The sequence below is a fragment of the Rissa tridactyla genome, chromosome 3 (genome assembly GCF_028500815.1).
Source record: "Rissa tridactyla isolate bRisTri1 chromosome 3, bRisTri1.patW.cur.20221130, whole genome shotgun sequence".
NCBI lineage: Eukaryota > Metazoa > Chordata > Aves > Charadriiformes > Laridae > Rissa > Rissa tridactyla.
In genome coordinates, this window is record NC_071468.1 from 62,964,653 (window position 1) to 62,982,211 (window position 17,559).

Below are 17,559 nucleotides of genomic sequence, written 5' to 3' on the forward strand. Positions count from 1 at the left end.
AGCCCACAATTTCAGCTGCTGCTCCAAGAAGTCTCGCAGTGCTCCAGTTCTAGTGCTGTCAGAGGCACTGGGCAAGAGGCCAGAATGGACTTGTCTTGACATGGCGGCTTAAGACATTGGCAACTTTCTTGTGGCTATTCTAATAAAGCTCAAGAAAACTGTATTTCAAAAACCTGTCATGTAATCAAAGCATATATTCACTTTAATGCCTGGAATACTACACTGTAAGGATGAATGTCTCCTTCTAGCAAGAGCAGAGAGTGGGGAAAGATGCCAAAGAAGTTGAAAACTGGATCACTACACTGTGTCTCCCTCAAAAGAACAGTCATGACTCACTGATAAGATCTGCTCCATGCAGTACCACAGCATGAACACTGTCGAAGTTGCCATAGCAGCTTACATTATGGAGACAAATATAGTTATTACGACTTTGTAAAACTAAAAATATTTGTCAGAGTGGCTTTGATGTAACAGCTGTGCTCAGAAAGGGCAATTTCAGCATCCCTACTGCTAAGGTATGGAATGGACTGGTGTGCACGTATCAGTAACATTTACTGTTAAATAAACATTTTGCTTTACATGCCTGGATTTGCACATGTGATTATCCTACCTCTTTCATAATTTTGATGGCTTCTACTCGGTGCTGAGGTGGTGGGTAAAGCAATATCCGGTGATAGAGAGACTGCAGCACAGGCTTCATGGATTCCACTGACCCCACCAGTCGAACCAGTTCTGCTGCAATATAATATATGGTCCGTGCAACGGGCCCACTAAGGGCAGGTGCTGTGGAGGAACAACCTGAACCCCGGCCATGATCAGAGATCCCTGAAGAAGGTGAATCAGCCTCAAGGCAGATGCTGCTGTGGGCAGAGGTGATAGTTTTGTCATGGATTGGATTTCCCAGGATTACTACTAGGGCTGGACACAGTTGCTTCCTGAGAAAAAGAGAAAAGCAGCAGATGGTAACTGGAAAAAAAATAATCTCACAGGAACAGATTGAAAATAGCCCATGGTTAAATGAGAGACACACTCTTGTTTTAATGATCAGACAACAGCAGCGGTTAGATAGAATAACAAATTACACCAGGCTTTTTTCATCTCCCAAGCATCAGCTTGCTAGTACATATGGAAATACTTTTGGGTGCTTTATAAACAAGGTACTGATTTTGCAAGTTCATGCTGCTGCACAGCCCTGCTCTTGACAGGATAGCATGTCTGCTTCTTTCACTGGCTGCAACCTATCACAAGTTCGAAATTCTAGGTTTCTACTGCCAAGTATTTCTTCAGTCCGACTTGGGAGCTTTAAAAAAACCTGATCAAACAAAACCCAATCTACGTTAACTAGAAGGCACACGTATGTATTTTAGTAAGCACCCTTAGTTGTGAGCCTCTGTTTTGCTGGCTTTTGAGAACATAATTAAAGCCCTCTACCGTAACTCAAAGCGTGCTTTTTAACTCCTCATATGACACTCTAAACTAAAAACAGCATCCTTCCTTCAACTGTCTTTCTGCATGAACACTCAAGTCAAGTGACTCCACACCAGCAGATCATTCTTCTGTGGAACCAGAGCCAAACGCAAATCAGCACTTTGCTTCATTACCTGTTACTTCAGCTTTGTACTCACGCACTTGACATTTTACTTCAGTCTGCAAGACCCTAATTTAAAAATCCAAGTGCTGCATAAGAATGCAGTTCCAAACTTGATTTTCACCCACATGCCTCAGAGGTTCAAGCTGTCACCTAGAGCAAGCACCTGATGACAAGTAATGATTCAGCATAAAAAGTAACACATCCTCCTAGGCAAATACATCTTATTTTCTTAAGATTTTTATGCAGCCCAGAACTTTCATTGCTTCTCTTAACATTCTTGCTAAAACAGCTTGGCTTCCTGGAGTCACAGAAAGAAAGAAAGCTTTTAATCAGACATCAGAAAATGACTTTGAGTCTGCTTATTCCATTTCTTTCTCCAACCAGGTACATTTCAAAACGTATCAATTCACTGCTTAAGAAACATGCCTGCCTTGAAGCAGGCATAATCACAGGCTGTAACAGCAACATATTCCCAACACATCTTAGTCTCATCAAAGTGCTTCTGTATGAAACAATGGAGAACACTGTCAGAACACAGAGCTCAATCTTCTCTGTCTGCTCTCTTCTTTATCTTCAGTTGAGAACTGACTACCAAAGTGCCAGCCAGAGAGAAAGTGTGCATGTAGGCAACAGCTCCTTAAAGAACAAAGACAGCTATCAGTTTGGTTCACAGCTTCACTAGACAGCTAATGGATTACTGTGTACTTATACTGCTACACGTTCAAAATAACGTTTGCAGCTTAAACTGTTTCATGTCTTAGTATTTGAGCATTTTTTTTCCCCACTTCACCTTAAGCATGTATCTGGAGGATGCATATTCCTTGGCAGCAATGCAGGTTAAGAAGTCCTGCCCCTGATGGCTTGCTCTCATGATACACAGTTACAAATACAAACACCTGTAGATTTGCAGTGTAAACTGGATCATCAAAATGATGTAATTTTAAAATAAAACAGGAAGCGTTTTCTTTTAACCGAGATTATTTCAGTAACCTCACTTGCAGGATGGCCTCACAGTCAGCCACATAAGCATAAACAAAGGGTTGGGTGAAAGTCCAGGGCAGAAATTTCTGAAATGGGTTTGCCATGAAAGAGAGAATTCTCCTCTTACATTAGAGCTCCCAAAGGCCTCAGCACAGGGTCCCTGCGCAACACTGGCACGTGTTATCAACCTGAAGACCTCCCAGTCCAGCAGCCGCTGATTTTCCTGGGACAGCGAGGGAAGCTATGGGTGCCTCTACATGTTGCATCCTTAGAACTGGGCCCAAATCAAATAATACCATTTCAAAAATTACAGGGCACAAGAAACGCACTTGCCATTAACAGTCACGTATATCTTTGCTTAACACAATCACCTGCCAAAGTCACAGGATGAGCATGGACTGCAAAGAACTGCATATTAGTTACAGTCTTGCTTTATTATTATGACTCAATTATCCCTGTGCTATATAAAAGCACTATTGCAAACAAAAAGAAGGAAAATTATTATTTCAAGTGCTACGAGGTGATGGTATCAAACAATTTAGAGGCAGATATGAACATTAACGACATCAAACCTTTCTGGTGAAGCGTATTAAAAAGAAGGTGTCTCGGTAAAGTGAAAGCACCATGAAGATCAATTAGTCTTAGCCCTTATACAAAGCAGATCATAAGCATTTCTGGTCACCAGCACACCATCTGACATTAATTTTGGTTATCTTCCCGTATGATTGCATCAGACCAGTAAGAATCTCTACAGCACCCTCCTGCAGTAAGCAGAATATTTAACGCCACACACAAATCCGAACTATTGCAGAAAGCATACGAGATTTTCTATTCTGGCTAAATACATTAGACTTCATTACAGTGATAATTCACTACAGCAATTTAATGCGCTAGCTGAGCATAAGGACCTAACCAATCTTATATGAGGCACAGAACGAACTGATAGTAGGTTAGCAGCAAGCTCTGCTTACGTGTGGAGATTTATTACAGGTTTGTTTGCACGGCTGAGGGGAGAAGGTCCTTTTATACTTACGAACTGAAGATTTGCATTAGTCTTCAGATGTACTCACCATATGAGATCAGTGAATCCTTTGTGCTGGTGCATGCTGGGAGAGGAGCTGTTTAACATGGAGAGGATGCACTCCAAGTACAGAAGCTGAAGTTGTCGATTGTCACTGGCAAAGAGAAAAGATGCCATTCACATCACATTAAAACAAAGATTATTTAATTTGCTAAAATAGCTACCTTATTTCACTTGAAAATAATACTGCAATTTGCAGCGGTGCTTTATTTTCCTTCTTCCTATGGATTTACAACAGCGCGATCACCTTTATCATCCCGTTTATTTTGTACTGAACACATGCAGTGATCTGCTACTTTTTGTAATAGAAAGAAATCAGATTTAATTAATCAAATTTCAGAGTGAGGGATTAAAAAAAAAACCTATGTGAAAAAAGAGGAGGAAGAAAACAGAAATAATTATTCAAATTCAATCTAAAAACTTGAGGAGGAAGGTACCCTTAAAAAGAGGAAAAGGAGACAAACAGAAGATTTTGGACTATTGGATAGTTTCTTCAAGCAATCTGAAGGGCATTTAGGGTGCTTTCTCCCACTTATTTTCCCTGCTTTCTTGGTGACGGCCGCAATGGTCAAAAGTCAATGTCTACAGGCAGAAAGTCGCATGATGACATGGCTACCTTTCAGGGCCTTGTCAGTTACTCTGTCAAAACCATAAACACAACATGAGATTCATGAGAAAGATCCTGTGGACACCTGAAATGGATGCACTTGTAATGTACAATGTGCTTGTACCTACTCTCAGAATGAGCTGCGGGATTCAAGAGAGAAGCACAGCTGAGGTCTGCCTTGTGAAAGGAGCCCCCCATGCCAGTTGCACTCACGGTCTGGTTTTCATTCCCGAAAAGACTAGGATTTAATCATCTGATCCAAGATGAGAGCTGGAGGAATGTATTTTCTGATGTATGATCATAGGTAAAGGAAGCTGTAAAGAATGTATTTATCTTAACTGAAATTAAGGAATCATAAATGCCTGCTTTTCTGTCACTGCTCCAATCCCTTTTGTTAACGTGGATGAATTTTCATCCAAGTAGAACAGTACCTGTTCTAATGCCATGCAGAAAAAAGCAAATCCTGAGGCTCGAAGAAAGATTTCTAACCTGTGCTATAGAGGGTTTAAAACTGCTGGCTGGTTATATATTTTAGAGGCGATAGCCTCATCTTCACAACAGTCCACACCTATCTGGAAAGATGCACACTTTCCACATACAATTGCCTTCTTTCTTACAACGTGCTTTAATGTCTGTTATCAATATCTTGCAGTTGCCATAGGCATGCACAGGGTGTCCCTGCACTCTTGATTGCTCTGATGCCTCTCGCTGCCCAATTGTTTTCCTGCAGGTAAGAAATGAATATTGTACTCCTGCACACCTCAGCATAGCTGTGTTCATATCACTGCTGCCACAAGTTCCAGAGTCACCAAAGTCACCATTGGTCCTGAGAAAAAAATTCACCTCCCTGAACACAACTAAAAAAAATAAATATATATTCCTGTAGAAGATTCAGAAACATACTTTTGTTTTCCTAAATGCTGACACAGATTAAACAATGCTAAGTAAGGCACTCTTCCCATTCAAATCTTGCTGCAATTAAGAGACTCTCATGGGAGGAAAGCCTACAGAAGAACTGCACACAAAGATGTCTGTGCTGCCTTCGGCTCCGGTAGTTCCTAAGCCATAGTCTTCTTCTTGAAAATGATGCAGCATATAAAAGGAAGTACCAACGCATGCTTTTTTTGTGTTTCTCCCTTTTCCCCAAGTTCATCACAGGCTACTTTCAGAGACATATAGTCCAACCAAACAGACGTTATGCTACATTTAAAATAGTTTCAGACTGGCTTTTTCGCTACCAGTCAGGTGATTCACAAGTGGCAGTAGTAGCAAGTTAAATCTTATTTTACTGATACAGAAACAATGTCATCAAGAACTTCTTTTTTTCTTCAAAACTTTCAAGGTATTTCCAGCTTGCTATATTGCTATTTTTTTTAATAACTGCTGTATAATGTTTGCATTGCTTTTAGTCGATTTGTCACCTCTCTAACACTTCAGGCTTTTTTTGGCTCATTTGTTAACAGACCATTAGTCAAGCCATGCTAGAATGCCACAGGAAGTAGTTTTAAACTCATGAGTAAGTATTTACTGTTACAGTACTGGACAACAAGAGACTCTAGTCTTTTAATGCAGCGCAACACTCTACTATTGCCCATAATAACTGCATTTTAAAAGTCAGGCTCATGCATTTCCAAGTAGGTAGAGTTTATGGTACTCCTAAATTTAAGGAGTGCTTTGGTAATGCAAATTATTTCAATTGGATAAATTCTGCCTTTCTAAGAAGGACATATTAATTTATTCTCCATATTAAATGTTTCTGTTCGGTTTTGACATGTCTCCTGTAACTGTTGGTCTGTCTACAATGGTTGCTTTCAAGCAAGCCAGAAAAGAAAATTCTCCTTTGACAAGTATTTAGATGCCGTATGGGAGTTACTTATAGATTAGATTTACTGGAAACACTTTAAAGCTGAACAGTGTGCAGAGAAGGCAAATCAGCTTCTCATCTCAATTGACGATTAAATTAATGCATCATGAACAATACTTCCTCTAATAAACACTTCATTTAAGCACAGTTTTGCTCCATAATCCCAGAACTACAACAGTACAATCACATGTATCAGTGACACTCTCAATCTCCAGCTAATAAATTCAAATTATAAACTGAAATAACTCACTTTATGACAGCCTGGAGCTTCTCACAGAGCACAGTGAGGACAGATACAACATCATCACAAAGAGACTCAGCTGAAGTACCTCCAAAAAGGACAAAGATCAGAGGCATTACATATGTGCAGCTGGATTACAACCTCAATTTACTGCATAGTCTTTCAGAGCTGGTGAGAGCTCCTAAACAACAAGCAGGGCTGCCAAAATTCATAGAGAAGATACAGTAGGAAAAGTCCTAGATTGGAAAGAAAGTGATCTCCACACAATGAAAAAGCAGTAGTATGAAATCTGGAGAGAGCATTGATTGCTTACATGCATTTACAGAAGGTTGGCTGAAATCCAGTTCAGATAATAAAACAAGTATACAAATAAATAACAAAAAAGGACCGGCTCCAATACTTCTACATGGCAGCTAAAATTTCTGTATCTCTTCCTGCAGTTTGTCTCTGCTACACAGCCTCTGATGTCTGATCAGGTTCTGATCTTAAAAGAGGATGCGTGTGCACTTCAAAGATTTTAGCCTCCATTCACACAAGTTATCCTGCAGAAATCCAGTGAGGTCAAAAGCAGGGAATATTTTTACCTATCAGGGAAGCTGTTGGAGGTTAAGCCAGAATGAGACTAGAAAGAAATTCTCTTGTAAAACAATCATTTGGCAAGCATAAACAGACCTTCACTAGTGATGTGCTTTCAAAAGCTGCCATTGTAAAAACCGCGTCTCTGGCCTGAAATACAATAACACAATAATTTCCAGATTCAATGTCCTACTCCATGAGTCTGTTTCAATTTAGGAAGTAAAGCCACTTACTAAAACTTTCTCTGGAGCACCGAAACTTCTTAACTACAGAAGTTAGCACCTTAGAAACAATCATTTATTACTATGTTGAGTACAGTGCTGTTACAATGGTCCAAATGAAGACATGACTGAAAATATCAGGAGCTAACAGGGCTGTCTCAGGTCTTTCCATGGGTAGCACAGAGAGTATCGAGCTATGGAGAAGAAATCCTGAAGATGCAATTGCTGTGACATCAAACAGTACTGTGCTGATGAAAGGAAAGTGAAGAATAAAAAAAGCTGGATTAGAAGGAGTCACTAAAAAAGTGTCACAAATACCTTGATTCTTGAATTTCTGCAAGGCGTCATGGTTTTCAATTGTCTGTTGAGGAAAGACAAAGGTGGTGTAGTAGGTGCAAGGGGTAGAAAAACACTGTAGAAACAATACTTTAACAGCAGCGCTTTCTTAACAAATGCATGCCCTCTATCTGTTTTGGGCTTTTTGTTTGTTAGGGTTTTTTTAAGTGAAGCTTTTGCAAAAAGTTTTTTTTAAATTCCTTAAGATATGCTTTATCAGTCATTGAGATTTAAATTCATCTCATTGACCTGAACTGGTCTCAATAATAAGTAGGCTTGTATGTCGCATTGAAAGTAACCGAAAGCATAGTCTAGATTTCACCAAGTACTTAGCAACCAAAATCAACTGAGTATTAGAGAGTTTATCACATTGTCATCATTAATGTTACAGTGACAACGCAATAAATGGCAGTCAGGAAATGAAAACAACCTCTTGCATCATTTGGTTCAGCTGCTGTACAGGATTCTTCCGATCAGTGCACAAAGGGTTCAAGCGAAATCCTCCTCTCAAGCATCAACAACAAACTGCCAGGAACTAAATGCAGCTCTCGCATACTTTTCACCTACTCCTCAGCTAAGACCAGAGCTAACAACATTCAACTTTCAGACCCAAACTGAAATTTCAAGACTACGGGGTTTGATTTGGGGTTTTTTTTTTGGCAAATATTTTGGCAAGTAAAATGAACCTACTTAGCACAGCCAGAAGATAAGTTTAAGTAAACCAATTAATTCTGTTCTGCAGTTGCTCATTAGGATAAAAGTAATCTAGTCTAATAATCCAAAATAGAAGTGATCATCTTAACCCAAAACAGATGTAAGGAAAATAATCTGTATAATCTGTACAACTAAAGTCCTTAAAATTTCCTAATAAATAGAAACTGACTTTTACAAATAGTATTTTTTTGATAATATACAAAGCAGCACGAACGAATGTAAGAAGCCAATGTAATTTCACATGTACAGAACATTTACAGTTTTGCTGACAATGTGCTGGGATTTCATCCAAACAGGTCTCATGGATTTTAACAATACAATAAATAGAATTTATTTTTTTGCTAACAACCAAGCAAAGAATTTCATGAGCTTAAACTACCTTCTACAAAAAAGTAGAAGAAAAACTCTCAATTACACTTTCCTTAGTTAAGAATTTGTTTTATGTAAATATTTGTCATGCAAAAACTTTTGGCAAAAGGATGTCAATGAACATTAGGAAAACAAGCAAACAAAATAAAGAATGGAAAAGGAAAAAGCTAAGGCAGCCTGATGTCGGAACAAAGCCTCCTTTGTTTAATGGAGAGAGAAAAAAATAATGAGCCAAGTAGAGCTGACAATATGAGAGCTGTGTTTCTGATAGGCTCCTTTGAGGCAGGCACAGAGTCAGAGCCCAGAAAAGCTTTTAAACAGGATTAATTGTGGAAGTGTCAAATAAAAGCCATAAGGCACAACAAGCCGGTACAACACACTGCATTCAAAGAAACAAAAAGCTGTGCAGCCATGGACATAGAACCATTTGTTGATGCCAGAAGGCTCACCATATTTTCTTGCTTTTGTCGTAACTGTAAAGTCAAGTCACTCAACATTTGGCTGAGGGTTGCCCGCACAGCGGTGTTAATGCTCCGCTGGTGACAGCTAGATACATATGTCTCAATGCAAACCTGATGAGGAAACAAGACAGCAGTACATAGATATGAACTATAACTTACCAGTAACACATTTTAGGAGGATACCAAGGTCTCTCACATACAGATAAGTCAGCCTTCCTTACAACTCTGTATTGCTTTACTAGCACATAGAAAGTTTTCAGCAACATAGAAACTGAGTAAGTAGCATCCAGAAGTGGCATGCAATTCATCAGTTAGTCTCACAGCCGCAGGAATGGTAAGGCAAAATTGCCAAAGTCTTCCCTTCTGTCAAACCCAAGTGATTTTGGCACTTTCCTTGCTCTGTAGGTAATTCCCTAAATGCTGCTTTGATTGTTCATTTTTAGATACCTCTTTGTAACTATCACTCCGCAAGTCTGTATCTGCAATGTAAATACCCTCCAGTTCTTTAAGATTGTTGCTTCTGTTATATAGTTATTTGCTATTTTTTCTATAATTAATTATCATATATTGCAGCACATCTGAAAGCCTTCAAAGGCCTTTCTTAATACAAAAAATATAATAAATAGCGTTTTACCATAAATAACACAAATGATTGCCTTTTAATAACTGGCAATCAACCCAAGGGCTCCTCAGCTCAGAGATCCCATAGGAGCCAAGGCAGCAATGAAAGAACACTGATGGATCATCCAGTTCCCAGCTCCATGCCCAGCTGCTCATGGGTTTTTGATGCTGTGCTGTGACCAGAGTTGTGCTTGACTTTTGCCCCCAGAAGATGCTATACAAATAGTTGCCAAAGCATAATGCAGCTAGGATCCAGGGGATAGCACACTGCAAAATGCAGTTTCTATCCTTGATCAGATTTTTGGTGGGAGGTGTTGGTCTCTGTAAGAGCTCCTATAACTGTAGTAACCACTGTAACTACTAAGTGGATAACAGTCTTGATGGAGCCGAGTGCGTTTGTGACAGAACTGTACAACACAATCTCTCAGACTGTGACCTGAAGAAGCTGGCACACTTCTGCATTTGTTAGAGTGGAGTGGAAAACAATACAGGTATGTTCCTAAGGCTCTTGATCTCCTTTGGGGGACCTCACATCTCAGCATTTCAATAAAGCCACAAGCACAAGAAAACATGACTGAGCTTCTTGGATACAAACTATATCCTAAGTGAGTGACCTGAGACGTCACATATGGAAGCTGCTTAATTATGGCTCTTGCCTTATTTTCCCTTATTTCCCAACTACACTGAGATAGCATTCCAGAGCTTTTCAAGTGTACGTATATCTCATGCTAGAAACACTATGCAAATGACAAACTGAGACGGAGTATCTCCTTTGACAGTACACTAGAACAGGTTACAGTTGTATGCATTTGCAGGATATAAGGGACCAAACTGACAGAATACCTCATTCTTGATGCCCTTTTTCAAGATTCCAAGATCACCCCCAAATTATACCCCCCAAAAAGAAGGGATTTAATTTAGCTTGAGATCAATTAGTCCATGATGAAGATGGTTTTGTAAGTTAAAAGAAAGCCTGGACCAACTCTGCCCATCATACAGCTATCACCTGAACTTCAGTGGACAAAAAAATCCTAAAGCCTGTTAACCACGTACAGCCCTTTGCAGAGGCCAAACCATTCCAGTGCTGCTGAGATCATTCTCTTTAGTTGTAAGACTTTTTCTAGAGTACCTGAGTTAATTGACAAAATACTGTTCTTAGAGGTAGGCTGACTTTCTGGAAAGAGCATGGTTGATATCTCCTTCTTCTCTTCCATCCCCATGCCAGCTAATGAGCAACAGAACTGTTCACTTGAGCTCCAATCTTACGAAAGGCCTGTGTTCTAAAATGGCTGTGCAAGGTACCTTTTGAAAAGCCACTGATGAAGAACCACCAATAAAAATGCGAGAGCTCAGGGCCCCAAGGAGGTGTGCAATGGACATTTTGATCATTTCATGCATTCGGGGACTTCCAGCTCTATGACATGCAAAACACAACTAAGAGCAAAACACAGAAGGGTTAGCCAGTGAAACACAACAGAGTCAAACAAAGCAAACCTCCAAAAGGTAGATAGGAGTAACAAACACACACATAAAAACAAGCAACAGCAGGAACTAAACTTTCTTGCAGTGGTCTAGGCAAGCATGGGAAGATGCACACAGCAAGATTTAGTCTGTTTTCAATCCTATTAATACTTAAGCCACAAAATACAGCACTCTCTGTGTTGGATGCTTCCTTAATTTGAAGCTGACAATATTCAGAAAGATTTGGGGTGCCATTATTCTGTACGCATGGATTGAGAACAATCAGACAGTGCAAAATGACCAGACTGTAGCCTTGTTTGTCAGAGAAAGTCCTCAGAGAGTTCTACCAGTAACGCAGGCAGCACCTTTCCAATTCTGCAGTGGCTCCACTTTGCTACAGAGGGCAGGCTAGGAAAACTAAGGGACTGACTTGGAAAGAAATGCCAAATAGCAGGGGCACTGTAGCAGAAAGCTCCTTTCTGCCACCTTTCCCTTTGAGCAAGTCAGAAAAATAAATGCTGAGGCTAAGCAAATGCTGAACTCAGAAATAATTTTCTGTTTCCTACTGCTGCGTCTTCTCTAACCTGAACAAACAGTTCCATGGCTTGCTACACACTGTACTAAAAATATCACCCACCTACAAAGGCTCACTTAATAGACCTGCGGGTATGTTTTTCTACAGCCAAAGCTCCTTTACAATTTAATTCAGATTAAAATCTAATGGAATAAAGGGAGAAGAGTGATTAATAGCATCAGGACAACACCATATACCTAGAGCAGTAATAAATCTTTATTTACATAGCTAACAAGAGACACTGTGGCTGGCACTTGTGCTAACATGGCACATTATGGCCTACACACCTCTGTTGAGGAAACTTCATTAGTTTTAGATTTGTACCAGGTAAGGAATCAGCACAGTGCTATTTTATAAGGAACTCAAGGAAATTTTTCTATTGCAAAAGGCAAAGTAAAGTAAATATGAGGAGTAGTAAATATGCAACACTGAAATATACAACTGTCGGTCAGTTTCCAAAAGTGCCTTCCCATGGAAGCCCATCAACCCTGCCCAACTTGCAACTGTTTCTTCACAGTAGACATAAGGCAACTCCAGTCCTTAAGATGGTAATCGTGATTTGGACTGGTTCAGTTTCAGGGTATGTATGGAAGACACACTAGGTAGCAGGGGAATGTTAAGTGACACGAGCAATGGTAGGACAGAGGCACTTACCTCAGCAATCTTCAACACTGAACTCCCATTCAGCTCAAATGTGGATGTGTAAGTTATACAGAGCAAGACCTTGAATCAGAAGAGAGGGAGGAAGGAAAAAATATTAAATTTCATCTGTTACTGTTTCCCTTCCCCACCCATATGCTTTTAGCCACAGCTCCATCCATTTTTAGAGCAGACATCAGAAGCTTCTTAGCACCACGTGTTACTGGGATAAAGGAAAGGCACAATCAAGTTGCTTCCTCCCGAGAAGCTGCAACCGTTGGCCCCATGGATTATTCATCGCTGTCTCCTATGTCTGGCCATGGAAGGAAAGAAAATCCAGGAATCAACTCTGGTCTTGGACTCGATAGACAGAATCCATTCATATTTTAACCACAAGCTTTGCGTGATTTATAATCAGTCCTTCCATTCATTTCTATTAGTATAACAAAGGAGGAAGGAAAAAACGCATACAAGTTATTACTTAGGTGACACAGATGCATATGTATTACGTGAAACAGGCTGCTAATTACTGCTTGACATGAGGATTTCCCAGCCCAGGATATTTCCAGTAAGTGTATTATAGTAATTTGATAACAAGCAGCTAAACAAGAATTCATAAGCCTCAATTCATGAGGGAAGGCTTGTCCAGTCTTGAACTCAGCAGGAGGGATAAGAACTAAAAGCCCTGTCCAACATCTTACTTTGGAGAGAAGGGGAGTGGGAATGTGATGTGATCTGCAGGCGGTAGTGTGGTGGGTGAGTCGAGCAACACGGTGAGAGGTGCTGTGGTGTGATGCCTTTAATGTCTGGAGATGTCCTCCCTCCCCATCTTCCTTTCCAATCCCTCCTGCCCTACAGAGAACTAAGAGAGTCTGTGCTACTGTCCTCTCTCCTTCAAAGCATAAAATTCCCCCAGTGCCAGAATTTATGCTTTGCTTGGGATAAGTGTACCAGTAAATATCAATCATGTTAACACTAATGTATTGGTCCCTCCAACTTCTCATCCCTAAGAACTACTGTTCTCTGCTTCACAAGGAAGTTCAGGGCATCAGCTAAGTTAGCATTACTGGCTGTTAATGATTTCTCTTACTTATTACATGCTTTTCAGTGGTACTAGGTTTTTATTTTATGAGTAGCTTCTTCTAATGTACAACACCCCCGGGGTCATCTCCTTAGCCTAGAATGCAAAAAATCCGCAAACAACTTTGCCACAGTGTGTCTGATCAGAGCTTGCATGTTAAACAAAAAAAAAAGGAGGCAAAGGGATGTATGTTTGGAAAGATTATTGCCCTTTGGTTCCTGTAAAGCATCATTTTTCTGACCTTTAATTGTGTCCCATAGTTTCCACATTATGGCGAAACCGCAAAAAATTATAATGTAACTATAATGTAACAACCTGAAGCAGAAAACTAGATCACCTCTCCGGTGTATCTTCTCTCTAGGTAGTAATGAGCCCTAGAAGCATCTCAGAGCCTTCATAAAGAAAAAGAAAAGTGCTGATCTGCAGGTTAAGAGAAGCATTGCTTAGCATGCGGGAGCCACTGAACACCCATCATTACTATTGAACCTCTGCTTGGGAGAATACTCCTCTCTGCAGTTATTTTGCACCAGGGAGGGGGGAAAATCTGCTACTGGAAAGCAGACGTTTAATAACTGTAGGGGAATTTGAATTCTCTGTACAACAGCAGCATTGACTACTTGATCTTACAGGTGCAGACAGAAGAGCCTGTCCATGGATGAGCGTACCATTTTTCTCGAGAAGGACATAAACAACCTTCTTTGCATTTTGAGAGTCAGACTGAAAAGTTTCTATGCACTGAAATGCACTGCATCGTTATAAATATTTTTCTCAGCAGAAAACCTGTATTTCACTACAGGATGTCACACCTTACTCCAAGGTTGAGGGCTTTTTGTTTGCTTCTTTGTTTTGTAAGTAAAATACCAGTCAGGAGCATGATCTTGTTCTTACAGAAGATTGTTTTACTATAAAAAGTGTTCCAAGAAAATCATAATGTAATGGCAATATTACATTTGTCTATATATGTTATCTTGCCTTGACTCTCATTCAGTCCTTCATAAAGAGAAGCTGAGTAACATGGATAAATACTGGAGGTAATGAGAACAGAAAAGTACATGCTACTCTTCCAAAGTACAATAGTCCTGGACTATAATCCCTTTTTTAGATATTTAGCATTTACCTTTAGAGCAAAGCAAAGTTTCTGAGACAAGTTGCTTCTTCATCATTTCCTTTTCTGTGAAATGGGCAAAATGGATTTTCTTATCTTAAAAGCGTTACACAGCCTACCTCAGTACTGCGAGGAGATATACGAGCTATAAAGCACTTGAATTTGCTGGAGAAGGAAATCTGTTTCTATTAGGAATGATTAGGAATGCTGTACTTTGTATTTCTTGATATGAACTCTGCAAATTTCTCTGCAATCTGCTACGTTTGCCAGCACATGGACAAGTGCCAGTGACGAGGAAGAGTGACACCTTTTTTCCCTGTCCACAGAGCAAATCCTACAGAACAGCTGAAAAGTAAACAGCCAATTATAAAAACGCTCAGTAATCTCATTTGGTCAATAAGTATATAAGTTATAAGGGTTGTTATTTCCATCTGCTGCTGAGTCCATATCTGCAAAATTTAAAACTTCAAAACCAAACAATTTTGTTTGGCACTATGAATTCTAAGCTGCTGGCCAGTCTTGCAGCCAGCTGTTGGGCCTCACCTTCTCAGCTGTTAACTACCCTGAAATTTTATTGACATTTCTAATACTTGTGAGAGCTCAGCAGCTGGCTAAAAAAATATATTCGGTATTTTGGGAAAAAACTGTGATTTGTACCCTCCATACACAGCTGTGTAAAACACAGGTGTAGCACACAGTTCATAAACCCAGAGAGGGACAACTGTCACCTCCCACTAACAAATCTCTTATTATCATGCTAAGGCTAATCTTACTCAGTGTTTTGCATGTCCTGATTTTCCCTACGTGTAAAACCTTGTTTGCTCATGTGACTTTCTGCTCTCTTGTACCATTTTGGCTTTGTACTGTTTGTTAATACCCAACACTTCCCACAGATCAAAAACTGGAAGCTACATACCACAATATGTGGAAGTACACACCGGTTTAGGCATTGTTATAAGCCCTTGCTCTTTGAAATCTCTTCTCCTTCTCTCTCCTTTTTTTTTTTTTTTTATTTTAAATTTTCTACCTTTATAGAGCTGAACCATGAAAAGTTAGCATTTATATGCCTATTTTTTTCTGTCATAAGTGCCAATAACCTGCTTGTAACAGATGAATTATGGAAGTGTCAGACATGAAGCGCAGTAAGGAAGGGATGATCAAAACCCTGCTATGAAGCAATAGGGAATTTCATCAAAAAGACCGCTAAGTTTTGACTGCTACTCTTTGTACAAAATGAGATCTAGCAACCTACTAGCTAGAGAAAGGGCATATGATCGGATGTGATCAAATCACAGAAGCATAAGCAGTTATCAGCCAGCATATTCTTGGCTGAGTCCACTCGCTACAGTCTTCCCTCACAAATCATTTGTGAGATCTGAAAGATGGTCTCTGACCAACGCACAAGATTGCTCTCCGCTATGATTTCCATCAGTGCCACTGCAGGGCTCATTTACAGTCTTGGCGATGCTCCAGACACTCAACTTGCGTGTCCTCCCATTTGCATAGAACAAACAGGAAGACAGCAGGCTTCTCTTGGAGATTACTGGATGAAAAATGGGATTAAACCCAAACAAAAACGTAATCATTCAGATCCACTAAAAACACTGAGTCTTCAGACAGCATATCCCATAGGCTGCTTAACTACCCATGACACTAACTCAAGTAGCTTGTATTTAGAAAAAAATTAAAGAAGAAAAGAAAGGTATGTTTTCTTGTGCAATGACATTTTATTTTTGCAGCCACTGGTGGTGGAAGTAGAAACAAAATTACAAAGCAATTCCTAGTAACACCTTCAGTGCAAAACAAAAGAGAAAAATCAGCTTTTACTGTGTGTTACTGTGATCAAATCTTAATTGATATGGATTGTAAAACACACCTTTTTTTTGTTTGTTTGTTTGTTTTTTAAAAGAAGGAACTTACATGACTGTAGAGATAGTTTCAAAGCCACACAACCTCCAGGATGTTTTAATTGGTTTCCATTATCTTGCAAATGCCCGGATGAAATCATGTTTCCATAAATGGCTTATCCATAATGAAAGTATTAATTTTAATTACTGTTGAAGCTCTGACTGTCATGGAACAAGAAATACAATTCCTACTCCCTGGAATCCCAGGGTACCAACTACAGTATAAGAGTGCACGCATGGATAGTTTTCACAATAAGTAGAAACAAAAAAAAAAAACCTGAACCAAAACAAGAAAAGTGCTTCTGATGACATAATGAAGGTAAATTGACATAAAATGTACAGGATTTGGACTGCAATGTAATTAAACTGACATTACAATATCTGTCCCTTATTTTAAGAGAGGTCTCTAAAAGAGGGAAAAGGAGGGAACATTTTTAGATTGTAAGACTGCTAAGCATTGCTAGCCAAGTTCCCCAAGTGCTTAGCACATAATTGTAGTAAAAGGTAATTCTCACATTGAAGAGCTTATAGTAGACTCACATCAAATAAAGAAGGTGTGTAAGAAAGCCAGCAGTATCCCCCAAGATGGAGAAAGAGGGAAAAGGTACAAAACTTAAAAGCAACTGTAATCTGTCATCACCTGAGGACATTTCAGTACTTCACTGCATTTAAGTGCCAAGTCCAACATCCGTATGCTACTGCTATCCTTTTTTCTATTCCAGCACTCAAAGTCCCATCGGCAAAATCCTCTGAACATTTGTGTTTCTCCTAGTTGGGATGCACGCAGCAACTTTATTCCTGAGTGCTGAATTTTGCAGCCACCTTTAACCCCTTTGTGGGATTCATGAAGGAAGCCTTTCTTGACTAACTTTAGTAGCAGGTTGTAAACTTGGATGTAATGTACGCTTGGATGATTCTCAAATCCTCCCCGCCCAGGAAGAAAAACCCAGCCAGAAAACAGGGCAGGATGACCCTTTATCTCATTCACTAATCTGACATTTAAAGCAGTCATCCAGTATTCCTGCAAAATAGTTTGGTCAGGAGGCGCCCTCCTATTTGGCAGAATAACGAGTAACCTGCACCTGTCATTCCTTGGCTGTGAAGGAAAACAAGGGCAAGAGAAAGGCAG

The 17,559-nt window shown here is 39.7% G+C and overlaps 1 protein-coding gene across 1 annotated transcript in view; it reads right to left on the reverse strand.

Annotated features, from left to right (window-relative positions):
- Nucleotides 1-17,559, reverse strand: part of ARFGEF3 (ARFGEF family member 3) — a 94,880-nt gene that overhangs the window by 45,380 nt on the left and 31,941 nt on the right. The window contains exons 5-10 of the mRNA XM_054196945.1: nt 12,353-12,421; nt 9,031-9,153; nt 7,481-7,523; nt 6,375-6,453; nt 3,643-3,747; nt 611-935 (exon numbers count right to left, since the gene is read on the reverse strand). Of these exons, the coding sequence (XP_054052920.1) occupies nt 611-935; nt 3,643-3,747; nt 6,375-6,453; nt 7,481-7,523; nt 9,031-9,153; nt 12,353-12,421 (744 nt within the window). The remainder of the gene's footprint in view (nt 1-610; nt 936-3,642; nt 3,748-6,374; nt 6,454-7,480; nt 7,524-9,030; nt 9,154-12,352; nt 12,422-17,559) is intronic.